Here is a 25,946-nt window from a genome sequence, read left to right as displayed (position 1 = left end):
GATCACTTAACATAGAAGAATATAGAGTGGATTCAAATACCTAGCTTCTGCATAGATGGCTGATTTTATATGAAATTGAGGTGACTTAAGAGAGGAAGAGAGGATCAAAAGTGTGGCTGGGCACAGAGCCAGACATCCACACACATCTAGACAGACATTGCAGCTGCTAAAGGGGAGGCCCAATGCTGGGGAGAACAAAGCAGTCCACGGGAGACCAATGGCGACCTTGGGATCCAGCTTCTCCCCATGTTCTTCTCCATTACTCTCTAGCTCTCTTTATCTCAAACACTTTCAAAGACATAAATCAGCAGACCAGAAGGACTGGGCTCATTAAGGCAATTGGTGGGGGAAATTTATGCATATAAATAAATACATGAATTCATAACCCAAACTAGATTTGTTGTATAGGAGCTAAAAGTCAAGTAATCCAAACTAAAGGGACAGAACAGACAGAAGAAGAGATGAGTCCGTGACCTTTGCCAGTAAACAGAGAGTGCTGTACGTGGTGAGGATCAGCCCAGTTGGCAGGATGGCAATGCACCTGACACTCTTGATGCCGGTGGCACAGGGCTTGAGGAAAGAGGATGATATGCTTGCAAAAAACATTGATTTATCCTTAGTCCACTGAATACAAGTGAGCAAGCAGGTATCGTGTTATTCCTACTACAATTGACTGCCACAGGTCACTGCAAGGGAGGTGGAGAGTTCAACATTCTTGTCTGAAGATTAATAGAATCTTAATCTGCTATCTGTCAACCCAGAATCAAATCTAAGGCCTTAGAACCAATGATCCTCTGCACAGGATAATAAGTGGAGGCAGTGAAGTGTAGTAGGCAAGTGTGCAGGTTTTGTGAACACACAGACCTGGTCTAGAATGCTGCCTTTGCTCTGACTAGCATGGGAGCTTTAACAACTTTTCTAACTTCCCTGAGTCTTACTTTTCTCAACAGGAAAAAGAGACTAATGATTCAAACCTTATACGAACCTTTGCAAGAATTAAAGTAGGTGACATAAAAAGCCCCCAAAACAGTGTTACATAACAGCCAGTTGAAAGTAGCTTGGTTTTATTATCATCACCTTAGTTATTAATTTTACATTGTTTGGACAAGTCAAGAACCGATCCTAACAGCTTTGTCTGTTTTACAAGATGAGCACATACATCATTGAACGGTAGGAGCAGAACTCAGCCTGGCTGTGCATTCAGTGGGTGCAGCTTAGAGACATCACCCCCTCCAGCCCCCCGCCCCGGGATACAAGACTGACCCCAATCCAAGACATGGGATGATGAGATTCTGTAAGATAAAGTTCACTGGGACAAAGGGCTTCTTGAAGTGGAAATGTATAAGAAAGTTTTTAAACTAAACAATCATTTTTACGACCATGGCACAGAGTTAAATAATGAGGTGAAAGTGGATTCTGTGTCCCGCAGAATTTGAAGCACCCTCACTGTCACAATTGTACGTGGATGATGTTACTTTTCTTCATAGCCATTAGAGTCTAGTAAGGGCAAGAGAAGGGGGTTCATATTTTATAAATTTCAGCATATGTATATTAATGAGTAATAAGTGTTTCTTAGTTTGGTTAACAGTTTTTTACATTCTTTAAGTAATAAAATACTTGAAACTCATTGTATTAAGTTCTGATGAGCCTAGAAACACTAAGAAGAAGAAGGAAAGAAGTGATTTGGTACAGAGTTATAGATCTGATTTCAGTGTGTGGAAATTTATATATATTTGGTTTTTTGTACGGATTCTGATAACCTGACATACAACTTTTGTGAATGCTAAGAGGAAAGACATAGCTAACGCTATAAATTCACTTAGATATCTCTGCCTTACATATTTTGGTAGCAAATTAAATTTATCACTTCATTATCCCTTCCTGGCAGTTGGAAGTTGTAGACTTTAATGGAAGGTGCCAGGGTTGTTAATAGAATCTTCTCGTCACAGATGAAGGAAATGTAAAAGCAAAACTCAGAAAGATTTGATGGGATTTATGCTAAAAGACAACAGTTCCCAAAAGCACAAACTAAGAATGAAGCTTATGCCCTATCAGGGAATGGGATTAATTATCTAGCAGATTCTTTAATTCTTTTACCACCATAAATAAAAATGTAGCAGTTTTCACAAGTGATCACTTGGCCACAGCCATTGCCTATAGATTAGAATTAATGAGGACATTTACATAAAACTTATACTGTTTTCACCCCCAAGACACAGTTCATCTGTCCCTTTCTAATTGCTCCTGATCCGTCAGGTTGAGATGGACACTTGTTCCTTTCTGCTTCTATAACTCTGATATCATAATAGCAGTCATGCTGAGATGAGGTGTAAAGTGGTTAAAGGCACGTGTTTTTTGCAATAAATTGAAAGGAGTTTGCATCCTGTTTCCACTACAATAACTAAATAAGTCTCATTAAGCCTCAGTTTCTATCTTTGTAAAATGGGGACAAATATATATACACACACACATACACATAAATACACACATACATATCTATAAGCATAAATAATTCTGTAAGGCATTATTACTTTTTCAATTGACTTTCCCTCAATGATAAAAGGATTATCTCTATATCAATCTCAATTATCTATCACAATGCCTGGGTACATAACAGATACTCAGTATTTAATGAATGAATACATATATATTTAAATGAATAAAATTCAAACTCAAAAGTTTTTGAGCTAGGCATAGATATGTAAAATGAAATCTAATTAGAACCAAAAATCAAATCTGTCACAAAAATTATGTGAGTTTGAAAAAGACATGTGATATTTGTTTCCAGCCAAATTTTGTAGAAATGCATCTTAGGTAATAGAAAGTACAAAGCAGAAACTTGAAGGAGAAAAACACCAGAATCAAAAATATAGTTTTAAACTCTTTACAACTCTGCAACAGTAATGCCTCGTAAAATGAACAAAATATACCTAGTGAATGGAAATTCAACCTCAAGAGTTTTGTCTTTATTGCTATAAATGCAATTTTATTATCCAATAATAATAGAGCCATTGCAAGACAAAATGTCAATGAATATACTATATTAAAGCCTTCGAAACATATTTGACTTAAGATTTCCAGACAAATGTTTGTGTAAGGGTGGGTAGGACAGTAGCACAAAAGAGTCCAGCCCTGCATGTAACACCCTATCAGCAACCAATTTAAGGTTCTGTTCTGGGAATTGGGGCCTCAGGCAAGGCTAGCTTTTGTTAACAGAGGCTGCAGGCACTGGCTGATCCGACAAAGCAAAGCAAGTCGAAGCCCCACCAAAGGACCTAATCAAATTCTCCCTCTAAAGAAGCAGCTTCTCCTTTGCATTGTGCTGCCTCATCCCTTACCTGTGTCACTCCTCAAGAAGCCAGATGTTCCCCTTCTTCATTTCTAAGCCCTAGCTAGTCCCCCTGACGTGCTAGGCCTAAGTTATTTCATTTCCACACCCAGCTGCTGGCAAGTTGGCAGAGGAAAATACATTTGTTTATGCCCCTAGCCATCCATTTTCTTTAAGCTGGTTTCCAGCCAAGATTTGTATCAAGGTACCAGTTATTCTTTTCCAGTGGTTAAATTCATAAGGTTTTTAGTCCCAAAGGCTACCTGATTAAAAGTAATTTGAATATAAAAAAAATGTCTTTAGCATTTCTTATATATGTCTTACTTTGTCCCTAAAAGTACTGCTGAATGCTTATCCCTCTACTTTCTGTCAAAGTTAGTTGTCTGCTTTAAAAACAATTAATTTAATTGATTTGTGTAGATATACACATGCAGTACAATGCACAGACTGTAAGCCTACAGTTGGAGGAATTTGGACAAATAAACCTACCCATGAAACCATCACCCATTCAAGGCATAGGATATTTCTACCACCTCAGAAAATTCCCTTGTGCCTTCTTCCAGTCAATTTATACTTATCACTGTTGTGATTTCTAATGATATAGACTTTTTCTCCTACACTTAAATTCCACATAAATGGCATGATTTAGTAAGTATTCTTTTGTTCCTGGCGTCCTTCCCCTAACATACTGCTTTTAAAATTCATCTATCTCAAATGGAAATGTGTTCTTATTTCTCTTGGACAAATACCTGAGAATGGAACTGTGGGTTTTATAAGAAAATGCTGAAAAGTTTTTCCAAGTGGTGGTAGCATTTTATATTCCCACTGGCAAAGTACAAGAGTTCTAGTTGCTCCATATTTTTGCCAACATTTGATATTGTCAATCTTTTTAATTTTAGCCATGTAGAGGCTGTGAGGTGGTATCTCATTGTGGTGCTTTGCTATACTTTCTCATGTCACTTAAGCATCTATCTCTGTTTTTCCTTATTCAGGACTGTCAGTTCTTATCTTGTGCTACCCTTCACTTAGAACTGTTCCTAAATCGAAGGCCAGGATGTTCATAAACTATGGTGATATGCAAGGCCACCTGTGTATAGGAAGGTAAGTTGGGGATGACAAAAGATGCATCTCTCAAAACGTTTCCTTGTCGCTCCTGCTAAGCTTTTTTTAGGTTTCCCAGGAGGGACAGAATGGATCACCATCAACAAAGTACCACAGTTAAGTGTATCAGAATCTTGGTGAATTAACTAAACAGACGTTTGTTCAATTTTGGTGACAGAGGGATAAAGGAGAAATAAAGGCAAGACAGTGGGGCTATATAATGTCTATCCCTGGACTCTACTTTGTTTCCCTTATTCAACTACCACCTTTCCTAGGCTTTGACTCCTACCTTACCAGTTAATGCATTCCTCTTAGTGCAAGGAAATTATCCTTGAAGCTCATTAGGATCAAGTACCTCTCTTATTAATTGATTCAAAGTGAAAAAAGCCACCACATTTCATGTAATTTAGGCTAAATAAAATTTTAAAACAGTGCAAATCAATTGAACTGTCCTTCCCTGTTGCATCCTTCAACCGCTGAATATTCTATATGGCATTTCACAGAAATATGATTTGATTTGAGAACATCTGCAGCAGTCTGGAACACATTTTCCCCTGTACTTGACTTTTAGCTCATTATAGCTCTCAGATGTTCTCTCAGCAATCCTGTGACATATTGGAGTGTTGCTGAACAAACATCAGTGAAGCCGATGTCTTGAGTAGTGTCAATCTCAGTTGAAAATGTTTCAGCTTTCATAGCATCAACACTAGAAGAATTTAATTAACCCACTGAAACTTTCAAAATGATAGTTAATGCATGTAAGAAATAAGAAATCAGAAAAGTGGGAGAGAGGGGATAAGTGCTTAACCTCCCACAAGCGGATGCCTGCCACCTTCAGCCTGTAACTAGGCAGCTCATGAGGAGCCAGGTTGCTCTGTGCAGCCTCCCACATTTTGCCACAAAACCTCTGACTTGCTCTATTGCCCCTATGGAGATGGAGAAGGTGGAGGTGGCACCTGCTGCTGTCATACTCCCCTGGTCCCCAAACAAGGTCAGCTTCCAGTCTCTAATCAGCTCCCATCCAGCTGCTCTCATGTTTTTAGTAGGTGGGGCTGGGAGACCAAGGTCAGAAAAGCGCTGTTGGCAGTGACACGGTTTTATGCCCACTGCTGCTATTACATTAAGGAAGCAGCTGGTGAGATAATGTATGCCAAAGTGCTTTGTAAATTATAAAGTGCTTATATAATTGTCATGGATAATCACTACTGTTGTTTTATTCCTAGGTTGCAGGAAGACTCTGAGCAGGGCTATTGTGTGGCAAAGTCCACCAGAAATCTGAATAGATGGGGATGTAATGTCCATGGGGAGGTCTTTGGTGAGAGTACAAATTTGGGAGATGACAACAAACAGAGTAAAATTGGCTTTGCGGGTCTGACAAGCATGTATTGTCCATGACAGCCTTGAATAGGGGAAATACTAGTATTTAAGGACCAAAATAAGGGGAGGAGTCCTAAAAATCGAGTCCAAGAATGTCCTCTCCACACACAGAGATGTTATTTACCCCTAGGATTTTGCCATGTTTTCTGCCTTAGCCTGAAGAATTCTTCCTACACTTACTAGACCTTGAGTTTCAGATTTTTCTGGAAACCATTCTCAAATTCTCAAACACCACACCACCCCTGCTATTCTGTGCATATCTCTCCATCCCTGTAATTATCACCACATTATAATAACTATTTAATTGTCTAATTCCACACTAGTCTGCAATCCTTTTGAAGGAGGGCAGTTATGTTATTATTAATATTTGCCTCTATAATGCCTGGCACATATTAGGTGCTAACAATTGTTTGCTTGTTAAAAAGTAAAGGAGAAACCAGGAGAAAAGAGTATTCAAAAACTAAAGCAGAAATTTCAAATATGAAGGAGTAGTCAGTTGCTGAATATAACAAGACCTAGTAAAGACTGGGAAATTACTGGATTTAGTGATAACTAAAGCACTCATAACTTCAGCAAGAGCAGTTTTAGTAGTGGATAGTGGAGATGGGTAGATATCTAATTTTGATGGGTTGAAAATAAAGACAGTAAGCAGAGATGGTATCTTCTAGAACCTGACCTTCTAGTCAGAAGAAATTTATACTCTGTTACTTTTCTCTACAATCCAATGAGATATATATTGTTATCCCAAGTATTGGGATGAGGAAATGCCGGCTAAGAAAAAGTATGTAAATGGCCCAAGTTCCTTACTACTACTACTAAGAAAAAAGTTATGGGTAAGGTATACACTATGCTCTGTCTCCTCAGTTGGATTAGGCCAACTGATGGATATTCATATAGCTTATTTAAAACCAGGTACAATGCAAGAATAAATGTTTTCACTGTTTGGTTAAGAAAGAAACGTCTCTAGTGTCATCAGGCACTTTGCCGAGAAACTGGGCACAGAGTGATGTAATCGAAAACTGCATTACGGAATTAGCTGTCAGCATGTGGGACCACGTGCAGAAAAGGAAGTGAAAATCACTAGAGATGAGTATTCCCATTTTATAATTTTTGAGAGGGTTACCTCTGTAGCCATCAGTTCCTCTGTAAACAGGTATGAGTCTTTTGGAACTCTGTGTAATCCTTACCAGCTGATAGTACTGTGGTGATAATCAACTCCCAAATCTCAGTGACTTCACACAATCAAAGTTGGTCTCTCACTTACAAAAAGTCTGCTGTCTATGGATGTCTTCTATGGTGTCTCAGCAATCTAGGCCATCCGTTTTATTTTGCTACCTTCTCAACATAAGACCTTAGCATTCACTGTGGTAAAGGAAGGGAATATGGGGAATTGAGTGCCAGCTTAAATGTTTCTACCCAGAAACACATACCATACTTCACTCACATTGTCTTGACTAAAGCAAGTCACCTCATCAGATGGAACAACCAAGAGTTAAGGATATTTGCTTCCCCTATGGAACCATGAAACATTAGTGAACACCACTAATGCCTCCCACCAACACAAAACATGTGAACATAGTAGAACAATTCAAAGCAGGATTTTTCTATATCTCAATAAAGACTGTATATAATAGTGTTGAAATTCTCTTTCCCTAGGAGGCCTGGATTACCACAAATGCTATATGTTTACTTTTGTTAGTTTCACTTGGGATCTACATTAAATGGAAAGAGTCGGTAATATTAGCTTGATGGGTGACATTCTACAGCTCAGTTGGACTGGGTGCATGCAGAAATTAACGGCCAGAAGAGGATCTAGAGAAGGTTCTATAGTTTGATATGAAATGGGATGAAATGGATAAGCAGGGAAGACAAGCACAATGTTTTAAAGATGTATGTATGGCAACAAATCTTCAAAAGGCACAATCTTGACAGGGTTTTCTGTGAACAATCTATAGCACCCCAGCCAGCAGGTAAGGGGCTGGGAGTGAGGGCTACTGGGCATTCCCATCAATGGGGTCACCCCACAAACAGTGCCTGAGGCTGCAATCCAAAGGATTCTCTGAGTAGCATTATCACATTTCTCTGTGCAAGCTGTAGTCACATCTCAAACACATTCTTAGCGGTCATCTGTTACCATGAAGTGCAGACTTTTAAAGGGTATGAATTTGAGACACTAGTAAGATCACTTCCGGATATCTATACAGCATAAAACAGAGGGGATATTTAGAGATAAAGTGATTAACTAGATCAATATGGGCAACCTAACAGAGTGATCATGTTTCTAAGAAAAAGAGGGAAGGGGATGGATATTTCATCTGGGTCTATAAACTGATTTGGTTAACCATGAGACTGCTAATTATTCAGTGCAATTAAAGATCTCTTGGCCTATCCTTCCTAGGCTTCTAGGGTGTTGGGAAAGCTATTCAATAGCAGTTATGACCCATATAATTTGAAAGCTTAAAAAGCAAACTAATTAGGCTTGTTTTATTAAAAAAATTTTTTTTGGTAAATCAGATCCTTTTTTTTTTAATTTTGAAAAGTAGACATTTAATTTTTTTCTCAAGTCTTAGATTAGGACAAATTGGCATAAAGCCGAATATAATTAGAATTTCTGTTGACTCTTTACATTATCAAAATGACTCCTTGATCCCTTTAATTAGCAGAAAATTATATCTTTTATCTGATGCTTCCTTTATTTAAGTGGGCAGATGAGCTTAAACAGAGATATAACAAATATATATATTTTTCCCTCAGGGAGAATCTCAAGAACATAGCTCAGAATTACAGAGAGATATTTTGCCTCACTCCACAAAACCAGGTTTAGGAACAAAGCTAACTGGTTTGCAATAAATGGGCACTGATTTTTCTAGAGTTCTTAGGAGGGTAGGGGGTGAGTTCAAGGATAATATTTGATTTCAAATTTTAACTTACATGCTTACAGTAATGCTTTCTTTATAAATCCTCAATCCCCCACCTAGAACAAGAAAAATCCTAATTTTTTCCCCTGGCTTATCAGCAACATCAAAATTAATGTGAATAAGTTGTGTTGAAGGATGAAAAGTAATTTTACCTAAGGTCTATGTGTATAATTAATATTGATAAGGTGTATTCTGATTTAAGCAGTATATTTGATGGAGTCTGAGGAATTATATTTAACCACTTACTTTCATGAAAGTGACAAAAGGAATAATTACATTTGTGTTTGGCAACTAGATATCTGTTTATGAATAAGGAGAAATAAGAAATCATATTTTAAAAAGCATGATGGGTAAAGGCAAAGCTTGGTGTGATGCTAGCAAAACAGTAAGAATGTTGTAAGGTTTGCCAATTTTATTTCCGGCATACAATGGTGGATTTCAATGAGGCAGCAGTAGTACTCACAAAAATTGTAAAGCTCAGTGCTACCCAAATTCCTAGACCAGGCAAGCTGTCAACACTCCACACTCAGGAAGTGGGAAGTCATATTCTGCAACATCTTGTCCTGTGTCCATGCTGAGCAGGCATGGCCCCTTGATCATGCACCTCTGCTGGACTTGCCTTTGGACCATAATCTTTTTCTACACACTGCTGCAGACAACTACTACCAACTGATCAGAGTTGCCCTGTGAAATAGACCCACTTACCCTTGAGATGGGAGAGAGACCAAGCTGGGAAGGCTCATAGTGGCACAAACTATTTTGGTTATAAGCAATGCAGAACTGCCTCATTCTATAACATGAGAGACTCCTACCAGCACCTTTCCTAATGGCTCATTTTAAATTCTGGTATTGTTACTATGATTTGAGAACAGTTAGCAGGCTACTCCCTTCTACCTATTTTAGGACCGATGATGGACCACTCATGCCAGTTTATGACTTGAACCCCAAATTAACAAATTTATTTCCATTTTACCTGGAAAGTGAATACTTCTGAATTATTTAGAAGTTTTTGGTGTGTGTGTTTTTTTTTCAAAAAGGAGTGCTTGAAAGGATAAAGGTGCTAGCTTTTGACAAACTCAAACAGCTAATAAAATCACATTATCAGTAGAAGGTTGAGAGAAAGTATAAAAATAATGTGTAAGTATCACATATACAAATTACCCCAATATTTCTATATCTCTACCTATGTTCTATGTATCTACATGTCTGTCTGTCTGTCTATCTATCTATCTATCTATCTATCTATCTATCTATCTATCATCTATTTATCTATCATCTATCTATCTATATCTATTTTAGAATTAACTACAACACTCAGTGGCATGCGCTGAATGTCTGCATTCTATGTGTTATACACTTTACATATGATTTCTAATCCTCACAAAGCACCTGTGAAACTGATATCTTTATCTTAACTTTGCCAATACATGTGTGATTCATGTAGCTGGCCTCAGTTCACCCAGTAGTAAGACACTGAGCTTGGATTCAAACCTAGACCTGCTAGACTCTAACACTGTGCTCTTTTCACTCTGGCATGCTGACTTCTTTGTGGGATCATTAAACATTAATGGGATGATTAGACACTCAGAACTCCAAGAGGGGGATATCAAATCTTGCTCAAGACTTTTTGCTTCTAATTAGAAATAATCACCATTTATAAACAGGTGTCTGCCCTATTTTTTTTTTAAGTTTGTTTATTTTTTCAGATGGGGGTTGGCAAAGAGAGGGAGAGAGAGAGGATCCCAAGCAGGCTCCACATTGTCAGCACAGAGCGTGACACGAGGCTCACCCCCACAAACACTGAAATCATGATCTGGGCTGAAATTCATAGTTGGATACTTAACTGACTGAACCACTCAGGCTCCCCTGTCTGCCCTATTATTAAAGGATACTTAGCATTTCAGAATTCTACTTAAGATACTACTCAAACCATCTGATGATATTTAGAGATGTAGATCAGTTCTCATAACATCTACCCAGTAGACTCAGATTTGGTAATTTTGCAAAATTTGAACTTTCAGAAACTGGTGCTTTGGTTTTTTTGTTTTTGTTTTTGTTTTCTGCCATGTGTTCTGAAGTCAGCTAAATCAATAAAAATATTTAGCCTCATGCAATCTTGCTACGATCATAAAAAGTGATCTCAATAATATTGCTTCCTATTTCAATCATCACCCAAGCAGCTGACAGAAATGTAAAATGTCATCTGGAAGTTTTCTAACAATATAAAGTACCCAATTGGCAGCCTTAAAGGGAATAACCACAGGGACAAGCTCCAATGGGAGAAATAACATGGACAAGAACCACAGGCCATAAGATGAACTTGAAGAAAAATGGCTGTCATCTCCAGCACGCCTTCTTTTCCAGGCTAACTCTAAAGTGGTATTAGAGAAAAGAGCAAAAAAAAAAAAAGTTACAGATGGATGAGAGTTAGTTTCAAGAGCCTACAGATAGGTCCTCACCATGGACTTTTTAAGATTTCCATATAGTTGTTGATGAAATTAAATTATTTCATGTTATTCCAGTTTACATTTTTAAAGTACTACATACATTTATTCTGATCACAAGTTCTTTGTGAAACATAAATATCATGAATATATTCCCTCATTCTGTGACTTGCATTTCCATTTACTTAATTGTGTCTTTTGATGACCAGAAGTTAATTTTGATGAACTATAAGTTATCAATTTTGTTTTGTTGGTTAGTGCTTTCTGCATCAAATCAGAGAAATCTTTCCTTATCCCAAGGTCACAAGAATATTTACTTATTTAAGATTTTTATAGTTATATATCTAAGATATATTTAAAATTACTTTTGTGTCCTGTGTGAGGAAAATATGCGGTTCCATTAATTTTAGTATCATTTATTGAAAGGTTTTTCTCCATTGAATTGTTTGGCACCTTCATGAAGTCAATTGAGTATATATGTGTGGGTCTACTTCTAGATTTTCTATCTGTTCCATCAACTATTTGTCTATCCTAACATTAAAACATGCTTATTTCGGGGTACCTGGGTGGCTCATTTTGTTGTCTGACTTTGGCTCAGGTCATGATCTCGCAGTTTGTGGGTTTGAGCCCCACGTCGGGCTCTCTGATGACAGCTTAGAGCCTGGAGCCTATTCGGTTCTGTGTCTCCCTTTCTCTCTCTCCCTCCCTGGCTCACGCTCTGTCTTGCTCTCTCAAAAATAAAACATTATAAAATTTTTTTAAATGTTTATTTGATTACTGTAAATTTAGAGAAAAGTTTGAACACTGTTTAAATCCTGTGTTCTTTTTCTAGATTGCTTTGGTTATTCTAGCTCTTTTAAATACAACGTAAATTTTAGATCAACTTCTAAGATTTAATAGTCAACTTCTACGAAAACATGTGTTGGGATTTTGATTGGGATTGTGATATATCTACAGATTAATTTGGAGAGAACATATCTCTCCATTGATTTTTTCCATTAATTTCTCTCAAGATTCCCTTATAGTTTTCAGTGTATGGATACTGCAGACATTTTAATTTGTTGCTAAGTATTTTGTGGTTTTTAAATGCTATTGTAAATGGAATTTTAAAATTTAATTTTCTGGTTGTTCATTATTTCTATTGTTCATCTATAAATACAACTCACTTTTGTACACTATCTTTGTATCATGAAACTTTCTTAAGTTCATATATTGATTTTAATAGTGTTTTTATGTACTTGTTGGGATTTTTCATGTATATAATATTACTATCTACAAATGACAGTTTTAGTAGGTTTCCAATATGGATGCCATTTATTTACTTTTATGTCTTTAGGCACTAGTTAGGATGTCTAGTACAACGCTGGGTAGAAGTGTGAGAGTGGACACACATGCCTAGTTCTAGATCTTAGAAGAAAAAGTTTCTTATTCATAATATAATATGACATATATTGTAGAATTTTTTATACATGCCCTTTATCAGACTGAGGACATTTCCTTCTATTACTAGGTTGCTTAGTGCTTTTGGCGTGAGTGGCTGCTGGATTTTGTCAAATGCTGTTTCTGCATCTAAGCAGCTGTACCCAGAATATGTAAAGAACTATTAACATTCAGGGAAAAAAACCCAATTTTTAAAAAGGCAAAAGATTTGAATAGGTACTGCGCAGAAAAGATATATGGATGGCAACAAGAACATGGAGACGTGTTTAATATCATTAGTTTTCAGGGAGATGGAAATTCAAGTTACAAGGACATGCCAATGTACATGAACTAAAAGGTTCAGGCTAAAAAGATGGAGAACACCCAGTGTTGGCTGGAATGTGAAGGAAATGAAACACCCATCACAGTTGGCTGGAGTATAAAATGGTGCAACCACTTTGAAATCTGTTGGCAAGTTTCTTATAAAGCTTATAGATCACTTTATGACTCAGGGACTACACTCCTACCTATCAGTCAAGGGAAATGAGAACAGTTATGCCTGGATGCTTATTTTAGACATATTTATAATACTAGAAAAGTGAAAACAGCTCAACTGTCATTTTGAATGAATAACCAAATGATAATATATTTATTCAAAAGAATATTATTCATAAAAAGAGATGAGTTACTTAATACCCACAACAACATGGATGAATCTCCAAACCATGGTGCTGAGTGGAAATAACCACACACACAAAAACACACACTCTAGGAATTAAAATTATATGATGCTACAGAATAAGAACAAACTAAACTATGATGATATAAACCAAACTGTGTTTACTTCTGGGAGAAGAGGATGGAGAGATACTGATTGGGAAGGGGCAGAAGGGACTCTTCCGAGATGCTGGCAGTGTTAGATAACTTGACAGAAGTGAGTTCTGTGGATGTGTGTGTTTGTGAAAACTCATCAAATGTTCATTTAAGACCTGTGCATTTTTCTTTATGCAAATTATATCTCAAAGCATGAAAGAATAAATAGCATGGAAGACATAAAACTTTTAAAGTTGTAAGTAGGAGATATCGCTCTCCTCTTCCAAGATTGTTATTAGGCCTCTGTAATGGTCACGCTCATGACATCATATGTTCTTTTTGAACACTTCTTTGTTCTCTGTGTTGGATAACATGCTATATAACAAATAAACAGGAAGTTAGATATTTACATATAAATACCACAACCAGATAGCAGTAGTCTTATAAAATCATATCACTTGTGGCTTTAAAATAACATGACAATGATATATCAGGTCATATTTCTTCATCAAAATAAAACCTTGTTTTAGGAGCTGCTATACAAGCATATTGACAGTTTTTCTGATTTTATCCTAATGAAAGCTTTTTTAATGGGACCAGATTATGCTCACTTATTAGTATCACTGATGTGTATTCCATCATGTTTTAGTACCTACTGAAAGTAATCTGGCACTTTATGGTTTCCTTCTAAAATCACTGCTATTCTTGAAAGGGACCGGCTGGAAGTTTGATTATAAATTTGCTTTTTGTTTTCCTTCCAAATAAGGATACTGCAGACAGTTTGTGCAAATTAATTCTATAAACATGTAGCATTGTGCTACATGCTTGAAAATTCACGTGTAAATATGACATGATCTCTGTTTTCAAGATGCTCATAATGACCTCAGTGATCGACAAGAAGACCTATAGCCAGAAGACAATATAATAAATGGAATACCAGTTACAAGAACAAGAGTAGCGAAATGAGGGACTCAATTTTCCCAAAGAGAGAAGGAAGTATATTTAAGATAGATCTTAAAATAATGTCTGATTGATCAATATATTTATCAGCAGTCCAGCTACCATGCCTTCCCCTCTAACTGGTAGATGTGTGAGACACTGGCACACAGTGTGGGATCCAGGCCCTCAAGAAGCTTTGACTAAATACATTTTGCTACACCAAGAGAGAATCAAGGCTGCTCACCTGCCCACCTCATTCCTTTATGATTTCTTCCATCTCATTTTACAAAACTAGACTCATACATGAAATAGAACTTTAAATTCAAAGTTACTGTTTGCCAGTTCCTCTCATTTCTGATGTGATGGGAAAGGCAATGGCTCGGTAAGTCAAATGACTACTAATTTTTAACGCTACCACTTGGCTGTTTTCTTACAGCATTCATTTATCATTCATTTACTTATTCAAGCAGCATTTACAGAGCCCTTACTGTGTATCAGTGGGTGTCCAAAGAACTGGGAAGTGAGCTTACTGTCTGCTAGAGGAAAAAGTCATTCAAAAATTCACATGCTGGGTGATACTTGTTGCAACTAAGGTTGAAGAAGAGAAGGAGAAATTAATTCTGATGTAAAGATCAAAGAATAACTCAAAGAGAAGGGGTGTTTGAGAATTTCTCTTCAATACGGGAAAGACATTCCCGATGTAGGGAACAGAAAGTAACAATGCATGCAGACCCGAATCAGTAATTTTGGCCTGTGCTATTCTCTTTTAAGGGCTCTTGCTTAGGAATCCTGCAAGAGCCCTTAAAAGAGAATAGCACAGGCCAAAATTTAATCTCATCCCAAGCATAAAGAAGTGAAGCCATTTCCTTCCATGCTTTTTGGTTGCAGAATTTTCTGTTCTAATATTGGAGCATCCATTTGCTCTCATGTTTCCTATGCAAATAATCTCAACATAATTGTGATGTGCCACATCTAAAAATTCTAAATACTAATATTTTATTTTCTGATATCACTAAAATACATACTTTGCCTCCAATTCTAAAGAATTGTGGCTAACACTATAATTGCAGTTATATTCTCAATTAAAAATTCTTCACAACCCCTTAACTAAAATCCTGGGGGCCAAATATATCTCAGAATTTATAATTGGTTTTCTGGGGGCTTCAGCAAAGTAAAATGTGTGATCCCCCAGCAAGATGTAGGGTAGCAACTTGGAATGAAACACACTGGTCTCCTTGTAGTAAACATTTAAATGTTCACTCAAAGAGGAAAAAAATAAAAATTATAAATAGCCTCACATCAGTTCAGGTCATGTTTGCTGCCAACTGAGTTGTGTGAAACATTTGGTTTCAGCACTTTTTGGATTTCAGAATTGCTAATGAGGGACTGTGGACTTATACTGCAGTTCTCTTCATTTCATAGTTTTAGAAAGAGGTTGGAAGAGCTTAATTAACTTATCCAAGTTGCCTACCTAGTTAACTAACAAAACATGATGTAAACCTATCAGTCTTACTCTGGACTCTGGTGGTAACTTCTGCCCCATGTGGGGCAAACAACCACTTCGCTTTTACTGAGTTGCCTAGGTTTTTCCCAGGGAGAAGGAGGCACTAAGATAACAGAACAAATGACTGGGTGCTTTGCTGCCAAGACCTTTGCGTTCTAATGTCCCTGTGGATAGTCTCTGCTTCCTTATCCTCACAGACTTCCTCTTTGTTGACCTTCTGCATGGACTGGGGATGTTATGTCTTTGATGGCAAAGTGTCTCTATCATCAAATTCTTTTTGCTTACTTACATGTCTTTGAGCTAACTGCTGCACTAATTCCCTGCCCCTGTTTCCTCATCAGGTACTTTCCACCACTGGCCACTCAGAACTCAGTATGCTGCTTCCGGATTTTGTTGTCTATTTCACTTCTCTTCCAGCTCAAAATCGTTTCTTGCCAGCTTTCTTCATCAGGAGCAGCTTGGGTTGCACTCACAGCTAAAGTCCCCATCTCTAAGGATATTCTGTTGCGATTCTCTCCTTTATTACTCTTGGCAATGTGGATCCTTAGATCCCTCCGTCAGAATCACAATGTTACAATGCAGAGTCCTTCCTGGACCCATTTCTGACCAACTGAATCAGCATCTCCGGGAGTGGGGCCAGAGAACGGACATTTTTCTTACGCATGTCCCATGGTTTTTAAGCACCAGCAGTTGGAGATCAACTGCTCTGTGGGGCGGCAAAGCTGGTGGCTGCTCTTCATGTGGGGTTTGCTCTCAAGATTGCAGGTACAGATTTATACAACTGGCACCATAAGACCAGAGCAAACTGTAAATGCCTGACTTTTTGCCTTTCCAAAGCCACCTGAAGAAACACTGCTTGGGATGTTGAATAAATTAATAAGTGAGGTATGCAAAGGGAGAGTATGTTAAATATACTAATTACTTAAAGGTAGCATAGCTAATTTGGCTAAGTCCTTGTTTCCATAGCTAACATCTCATTTTCTCTCCATCTTCAAACACTGTATTGTAATTGGTTTCTTCTAAATTTCTACTCTAATTTATTCTAGCCTGACCTCCGAGTGAAAGATTAAGTAGAGTAACAATTGTACCTTCCAAACAAATCTTTCCTATAAGAAGCCAGCTTCTTCTAACAGGTGCTTTTTTTAAAAAATATTTTTAATGTTTTTTAATTTATTTTTGAAAGACAGAGACAGCACGAGGAGGGGAGGAGCAGAGAGGGAGGGAGACACAGAATCTGAAGCAGGCTCCAGGCTCTGAGCTAGCTGTCAGCACAGAGCCTGACACAGGGCTCAAACCCATGAACTGTGAGATCATGACCTGAGCTGAAGCCAGACATTTAACCGACTGAGCCACCCAGGCACCCCTAACATGCCTTTCTAAAAAGGGTCTACATCATCTCTGGTTTTCCCATAACATGAAAACACTATAAGAAGTAGCATCCTACCCTTCAGCTAGTGAGAGCAATATTAGTTGTTTTCAAAGATACACACACACACACACACACACACACACACACACACACACACACACCAGCAACACTATGAGGAACAGTTAGGAAGCCACATGTACCTTGGATCTAGCACACTTTGATTCACTGTCAGGGATACTAAGATAAAGGGGACCATCAGCTATTGTTTTAGTCATGTCAGCCCACACTGGGGGATCCAGAAGCAAAGATCTATTACCAGACCAACTGCTCGTTCTTCAACTTAGAGTTGAGAAATGAACTGCTAATATAATCACACAGTCAAAAATATGTTAAAAAATCTTTTTTAAAATGATAATGCTGAAAATTACACTTATGATTTTGATGAAGGCTTGGGTTACCAAAATAAACTTGGAATCTAGATTCGAACTGTCAGAAAATCAATTTCCACTTATGTCATTGACACAAGTGTCTCCATCATTATTCATCTTTTATTTGAATATGTAAGTTTTGAAACGAGTGTGGAAGTCCCTTAAAGACAAAATGGCCCTGTGCAATATAACTGCTAACATTTCAGTTCACATGGTGACCGCTCAAATCTGAGACAATGCTTTTATGAATGGTCATAAGCTATTAAAACTACCATGTCAGAGCCAATTTATCTGAAGTATTTACATTGAATGAGTATAAACTTATTTGTGGAAAATAACACTTTTATTTTTGCTATGAACAACCTTCAGATATTGATGGTCATTGATAAGGGCAAGAAGGCTCACTGTTGAAATACTGCAGACTCAGTTCATGGTAATATGATGAGCTACATTAATAATGCTGCTTAGGCACGGTCTTGCTAATTACAATACTATAAATATTAATGCCACCCACCCTTTTTTCTGTTTGATTGCCACTCATGAAGTCATTCATCACGATATTTTCCAGGAATCGACACTGTAAGATTTTATTTCTTTCTCTCTTTTGTTTTTCATTACTGGACTTGCAATCATGCACATTATTTTCCAAGAAGCCCTTATTTTTGGCTACCTGGGAGGAGAGTGATGTTTTTCATTAAAATTAGCCAAATATAAGTCAGTTATATGATGTTTCTCTTATTCTTTCAGAGCCCCTAACCCTGCCACCCAAGGCAGAGTACCCAGGGTTTTTGTTTTCCATTCTTTTTCATGTGACCTGTTTCAAGTTAAGATTCATTTGAATTATTAAATGCTTCCTTAAAGAATCTTTTTATACTTGCCTTTCTTTTTTTTCTAAAGTTAATTATTGATGTAGTGACAAGCTGAAAAGACTAAGAATTATAATTTTTTCCTCCCCTCATTCAGGACTCAAGAAATGTCTTCTGACAATGGTTGTCTATTTAGAATAATACAAAGGAAATACAAAGGCAAAATGCTGAATGTTGTTTTAGAAAAGATTTGCTAAAATCACTGTATTATACAAAATGTAAATGTAGTATATATTTCTCTGAAAATAGCAGTTAGTGAGAAAGTTGGGACATAACCTTTTGAGCCCAGGTTTAACCACATAGAAGAAACAGTTACAAAAGATACTGATTAGATTTTAATTTTTAAAACTTCATCATATTATTCAGGGCTCCAGTGATTTGATTGTCTTGAAAATAGAAAGGTAATGTTATAATTTCCAGAGCTTGTTAAAGAATAAAGAAATCTCCAGCCTCCCACTGCAAAGAATGCCAGTCATCACCACAGTAAGCAAGAATTTGGAGGTACTTTACACTACAAACTTCAATCCTTTCCCTTTACATGACCTTGTGTTATATTGGTTTTATAAAAATGTAACTCACGGACCTATCATATAGCTGTAATCAAGCCTCCTTCAGAATGATTCTGCTACAGAAATAACAGAGGCCCTATGTTTCCTCTGTTAGTAAGATAGTGGGAAAGAAAACAAGACCTGAAATAGAAAGTGACTGAGGTGGAGTTCTTAAGGACAACAGGAGAAGCTGAGCATATACCTTTCCCATGAGTTCAGCAATACGAGGAGCCGCTTTCCCTTTCTGGTGGCTCACGGTGGCCGGACTCTGTCCATCCCAGTCTTGCAGTTCTTCTAGGCTTTTCAGATAAAGCAGGGCTTTGAGACCAGTGCAGTAGTCTTGGATGACAGTGAAATCCTGATTCTGAACGGCACTGCATACCTGGAAAAGATGGAGCAATCAACCCAATGTCAAACCAAGAGATAATTCTCCAAATGGACTCACTTTTCATTTCTTCAAGAAAAATTATTTATGTTCCAGGCACTGTTCCAAGCATGGCATGCCAGTCATGGGTGGGGATGGGAGTGCTGGGTGGGGGAGGGTCTGTGAAGGGCGCAAGGAAGCTTTCAGGACAACAAATACTCTCATAAACTCCATGTGGTGATGGCCTCACAGGCATACACGTATTTCAAAACTTACCAGATTGTACCCTTTAAAAATGTGCAGTTTACTGTATGTCAGGCAAACCCCAGTACAGCTGTTAAAAATTAGATCCAGTTGGTTGGATTTACAAGAAATCAAATTTAGTACAGCATAAGAAATGACATTTTAGCTCGCTCATTTTCCCTCTATTGATTGGGATGTTCTGCCTGGAGGCAGTTCTCACGTCCAGGGGTGGTCACGCCAAGGCTAGAGCGCTCTTCATCAGTTAACTCAGCCACCTCTGACCCCTGTCCTCTCTTCAGCCTCGTCTAGTGCTGTTCTTTGCTCACTATGTTCCAGTCACCCAGGTCTTTGCTCTTTCCTTCACATTTGCCACATTCTTTCTTTGCCTTGAGACTTTTTGCTAAGATCTTGCAGCCCAGAAAATCGTTCCTTTCTACCCAGGGCTGAGTATTGGCCCCTTCTTATCTCATGGTAAATATCACTTCTTTAAGGAGGTTCCAAGAACCCAGAATAGGTTAAGGCCTTCTTTTACTAATCTGTTTTTTACTTATAACTATTACATTTAATTTATAGCTCACTTCCCAGACTGAAGTTTCAGGTGGGAAGAACCTGTCTTGATCTTGGTGACCATATTATCCTCAGTGACTAGCACAGTGTTTGTCACTTATTCTGCTCTTGTTAAATCTATGCCTTTAGGATGTCTGGATGACTCAGTCAGTTGAGCATCTGACTTTGGCTCAGGTCATGATCTCACTGCTTGTGAGTCTGGCCCTGCATTGGGATCTCTGCTGTCAGCAAGGAGCCTGCTTGGATCCTCTGTCTCCCTCTCTCTCTGCCCCTCCCCTACTCATTCTCATTCTCTCTCTCTCTCTTTTTCTGACAAAGATAAACATTAAAAATGTATAAAATATATGTCAAATGCATGGATAATTTAGAAGACATATTTTAATTTGAGTGAGCATATGTCAGAAGATAAAGAATAAAAAATTCTAGCTAAAAGAATAAAAAAAAGGAAAGTTGAATCTGAGAAATTAGGATCCTTCTAATAAAAATAAACCTGAAAGTCTGTGTTGGGATTTGAGTTAGAGCTTTAATTTAATGGATTTAGATAAACACTTCTAGGTTAATTATTACCAAAGACATCTCAGAAAGCAGAAACAAAAATTCATTTCCTACTCTCAAGTGCTGTGTATTACTATAATGTAGAGAAGAGAATTGAATAACCACAAAACACAAAAAATATTTTCCTTGAAGCCCATTACATTACACTACATTACATTAAAAAACTATTTCTTAAGAACAATTTGAGCATTAATTAGGCCTCTTGTAACTTTCTTAGAGTTGATTTTTTTGAGAACAATTATAAAAAACATCATTATAATTTCCTCCACAGAATTTTTTAAAACTGTAAGTCAACTGATGCCTTACTTTACCCTCTTTGTACATTGTGAGATTCCTTTTTTTCTTGTAGTATATTCTTATGGGTATAATTTTACTCTCGTCTTAAAGTAGTTCACCATATGACCATAAGAAATCAGATTTTCAAAAGAACATGTCATATTCTTTATGTGATGTTCATGATTGTTATAAATACCTGTAGCTAAAAGGAATCTAGATACTTTATAACGTATGAATAGTAAAGCTGAATCTCACTTATCTCTGATTTGTCCAGTGAGAAGATGCATGTAAAAGCCACTAATTTTCTTAATCCACAAACATGGCACAATTTGTATATGGTAGACTTAGCCTCAGAGTGCTGGATGATCAAGAGATCAAGATTGTATTGTATTGTAATTATTTTTTTAATTGAAATAAATCAACATAGAATTGGTGTGTTTTAACCTGGAAGAACATGGTGGGCCCTATGGCTAGGATGACTTCCCCTTTCCCACCCTCTCCTATGCTCCTATTCTAGAGTGCTAGTGTGTCACGTGGTTGGGAGTTATACTGAGTATGTGAAGGGAACATAAAATCTCAAGAGGGAGGAGAGACTACAGGATGGCAACTGAGCACGGCTGGGAGGGTCTGCTATGCTGGAAACACTGGAAGCCCCCATCAGACATGCATGTTTGAGGAAATCACTTCAGAGATGTTTCATCAGAAGGCAGATGTCAACCTATGTAATACCTTCCTAAAATGAATAACTTAATTTCTACTTTCTGATAAGATGAAACTTATTAATTTTCCTGATGGGAATGTCTGATCATAGGAGCTTCGCACACTGATATTGTCTTTTTATTTATTTATTTTATTTTATTTTTTATTTTTGAGAGACAGAGAGAGACAGTGTGAGCAGGGGAAGATCAGAGAGAGAGGGAGACACAGAATCTGGAGCAGGCTCCAGGCTCTGAGCTGTTAGCACAGAGCCCGATGCGGGGCTCAAACCCACGAACTGTGAGATCATGACCTGAGCCGAAGCCAGATGCTCAACTGACTGAGCCACCCACCCAGGTGCCCTGATATTTTCTTTTAAACTTTTAATATACATATACATTATGTGAGAATCTTATTAAAATTCAGATTCTGTTTCTATAGGTTGGGAATGAGACCTAAGATCCTGCACTTGTGACCAGCTCTCAAGTGGTGTTGATGCTGCAGAGCCACACTGAGAATAGCAATATCTTAAGCCCTGGTAGGGATGGACCTCAACCTGAAATGCTATCTGCAAAGTGAATTTTTTACAGATAAACAATTTCTTCTTGACTTTTACTATTACATTGTAGCACCATGTTCATAGCCCTTTAGAGGCACTACTTAAAATAAGAAGTCACATCTGAAGAAACAAGTAATTTGCTGATTAAATAGTAATAAGACCCAAAATAAATCTTGGGATACAAGCACACCATTGGGAACAGCTTTGGCCATGGTGTTTGATGCTCAGAAAATGGATTTGCTCAGAAAGGTGCCTTGTTCCTGCCTAACCTTTACACTCCACTGAGGGCTTTATCTCTATCTCAGAGGTAAATGGCTCTTTTTAAAACGCCAAACATGTAGCTGCTATTCCTAAATGGGTGTGTTTTACATGACATCTCTTTGTTTGTTTAACAGCTCTGATTAGGACTCTTAATAGGAGTTAACATGTTTGCTTAGTATAATTTGTAAGTTCTTTATGGCGAAGGCTGGTTTATCTTTCTTCGCAGCAGGACATCAGGTGCCATTATAAGGATCATTGCCACTATTAATTATTTCCATAAGCATGAATATCCCTATAGCGAGCTGTTTTAAATAGGGGCCCCTGGATTCTCAGCAGGATCAGCAGGGCTGAGTAGGTGGCGGCCCCCTGTGCAGCAGGATTTGAAGAGTATCATAAAGTTCATACTGCCTCCGAACAGGAACAGTCTCCTCCAGAGGTCTGACACAGTGCCCTGAATTTTTGCTTTAGGTGCAGGCACATTTAGTCAAAGCCTATCTATGCAAAATGAGTGTACAAATACCTGCCCGGTAACAGAGGGTTGTAGAGCGTTATTCTTTTCTCATTATTGCTCATTAAATGAGATTAAGCACATTAATTGTGAATTACCTATTTATGGTTATTTACATCTTAAAAATCTCCTTTACACACCTTATTTCTTTCAATATTCAAAATACACCTAAAAGTTACGCAGGAGGGAGGGTAATGTTTTTACTTTAAAAATGGAATGAACTTGGGACGCCTGGGTGGATCAGTGAGTTGAGCATCTGATTTTGGCTCTGGTCACGGTCTTAAGGTTTGTGGGTTCGAGCCCCATGCCAAGCTCTGTGCTGACAGCTCAGAGCCTGGAGCCTGGAGCCTGCTTTAGATTCTGTCTCTGTCTCTCTCTGTCCCTTCCCTGCTCGCAGTCTGTCTCTCTCTCAAAAGTAAGCTAACATTAAAAAAAATAATAATCAATAAATAAAAATGGAAAGAACTTGAATTTGAGAAACTATTTCTTAAAGTCAAATCTGGAGGTTTTTATGCCATATCAAATGGTACAGCCTTGAGGCTAAGAATGCACACAGAAGTCCCAAAGAATCAGGTTGAAACTACATCATAGCTGCATAAGTATGAGCAACTTTCTTCACTTAAAAATGGAGATTAAATACTTAATATGCAGGAAACTAAAAGGCAACATATTTAAGTCTTAAAATAGTGGCTAGTACTTAGTAAGTTAGATAGGCACCAAAAATAAATTTAATAATATGAATAAATTATTAGAGTATGAATTAGGCAAGACATAATTTTTAAAATCTAATACTTTTTTGGCCTAATGCAGTAAAAGAAGGTCATGGACATTATTTTTATTTGCATTAAGTAGTGATCTCAAAAAAAGCATTTGGTCTTGTTGCCAGAAGACATGTCTGAGACCCAGATCTGTTTTCAGCAGCTGTGTGACTGGGGTTAGTCATTTAGCATCTTGAGTCCTCCTCTCCCACTTCCCAATCAAAAAAAAAAAAGTGGATGATAATATCTAATTTATTGTTGTGAAGATTAAATTACGTTGTGTAGGTGGCAGTGCTGTGGAAATTACAATGCCCAGAAGGACAGAATGGTACTAAATCTCATTGTTATTATCAGATAATTTAAAGTTGAAAGTGCCTATGAGGTCAAAATGGAAAGTTTTTGCCTATAAAGAAAGAGCCAACTTCCTTGAAATGTAAAAGATAACTTACTAGGAAGCTAGCAAATAGAATCCAAATTGGATTGGAAATACTAATCCCAGGTAACTAATTTGGCAGACAAGAGGTCTACGGAATTAGGAGACAGTGGTCTGGCACGTGTTTTTTGTGTAATAGAGCAGCAATCTTTCAAATGATATTTCAAAATGTGACAGTAAATAGGATTTAAAAAAATGTTTCTTAATGTTTATTTATTTTTGAGAGAGAGAGAGAGAGAGAGAGAGACAGAAATGAGTTGGGGAGGGGCAGAAAGAGAGGGAGACACAGAATCAGAAGCAGGTTCCAGGCTCCAAGCTGTAAGCACAGAGCCCGAAGTGAGGCTCATACCCATGAACCATGAGATCCTGAGCTGAGCTGAAGTCAAATGCCTAACTGACTAAGCCACTCAAGTGCCCCATAGATAGGGATCTTAAACTACCAGACACAATGCAGATGAACCCACAATCATAATTATCCCTTTTCACTTCATTTCACATAAGTAAACAAACTCCACTCCAGGTCCTAGAAATGTGTACCACCAGGCTATATGCAAATATATGTTTACATTTGAATCCAAAGTCCTCTTAGAGTTACTGTAAATTCATTGCTAAAAGGAATACTGGAGTAAAAGGAATACATTTAAGTAAAAGTGGAAATTCTTCTGCAATGCTTACCACAATCCAAAATATGCTAATAACGGAATCTTATGTAGCTGGAAGAAGTTCAACAGTGTTCCTATGAGCACAGTCCATAGATAAAGTACTGAATAAAGAAGAATATCCATGGACTTCTTCAAGATTTCCCAGAAAAAGGAAAAAAAAATCCTATGATCTCCCCTGAGTAATTTATTTTGATAAGAAGCAGCACATTGTTGTAAAATCATTTTGAATTTATAATTTAATGAATGATGGCAGAAATCCACAGATTTTTAAAATGTAGGATCTTAATAATTGGATGACCACTTAAAAGTTTATGACAAAAACTGGAAAACCAACCTCTGCTGTTGTTGGATCGACATGCAGTTTCCACATCCTGGTTAAAAGCATCAGATTTTCTGAAAGCATGGAATCAGTAAATCCTCATTGAGTTCTGCCTAGTACTTATCAACAGATATATAAAACTACATTATACTTTCAAAACTGTTGTACACCGCATATTGTTAAGGTAATAATTCAGAATAACAATATCTCCCTATGAGTTTTTGGTACTACATAAACATGGCACTGCTAGTAAGCAGTGAATTCATGAATAAAACACCAAAATTATCATTTTATTAGGCTATAGGTGAAAAGACGGCCCCGGGAGATACATAGTACATAAGGGGCTAGATGGGTATATATTTGTATACCCCCACAAAACCACAAATCTTAGTTGTTCTATCGTATTAGTTTCCATTTGTTGAAGCTGTACAACATCAAAGTCATGATGTCCCTATATATTGTATTTAGCAGTAATGTAACGGACTACGTGAAGAAATCAAAGTGAGAGTTTCTAAGTAGTTTCCTGGCAATTGAGACAGCAGGCTCTTTCATCTGCTCTGTAACTGTGGCGGTGCATTGATTTAAACTCCTTCTGAGATCTCAAATGCTTTCATACTCTTAGGTCTCTCAAGCTGCATTTTTTTCCCCTCAAAGTGATAAAATTCTAGCATTCAGCAAAATACCATCTTGT

General features: G+C 37.5%; 1 protein-coding gene across 1 annotated transcript in view; it reads right to left on the bottom strand.

The window, feature by feature from the left end:
• Nucleotides 1-25,946, bottom strand: part of DPYD (dihydropyrimidine dehydrogenase) — an 806,753-nt gene that overhangs the window by 100,169 nt on the left and 680,638 nt on the right. The window contains exon 20 of the mRNA XM_029948659.1: nucleotides 19,257-19,436. Coding sequence (XP_029804519.1) covers nucleotides 19,257-19,436 — 180 coding nt within the window. The remainder of the gene's footprint in view (nucleotides 1-19,256; nucleotides 19,437-25,946) is intronic.

The sequence above is a fragment of the Suricata suricatta genome, chromosome 8 (genome assembly GCF_006229205.1).
Source record: "Suricata suricatta isolate VVHF042 chromosome 8, meerkat_22Aug2017_6uvM2_HiC, whole genome shotgun sequence".
Taxonomy (NCBI): domain Eukaryota; kingdom Metazoa; phylum Chordata; class Mammalia; order Carnivora; family Herpestidae; genus Suricata; species Suricata suricatta.
This window is presented reverse-complemented; position numbering and strand designations above follow the sequence as displayed.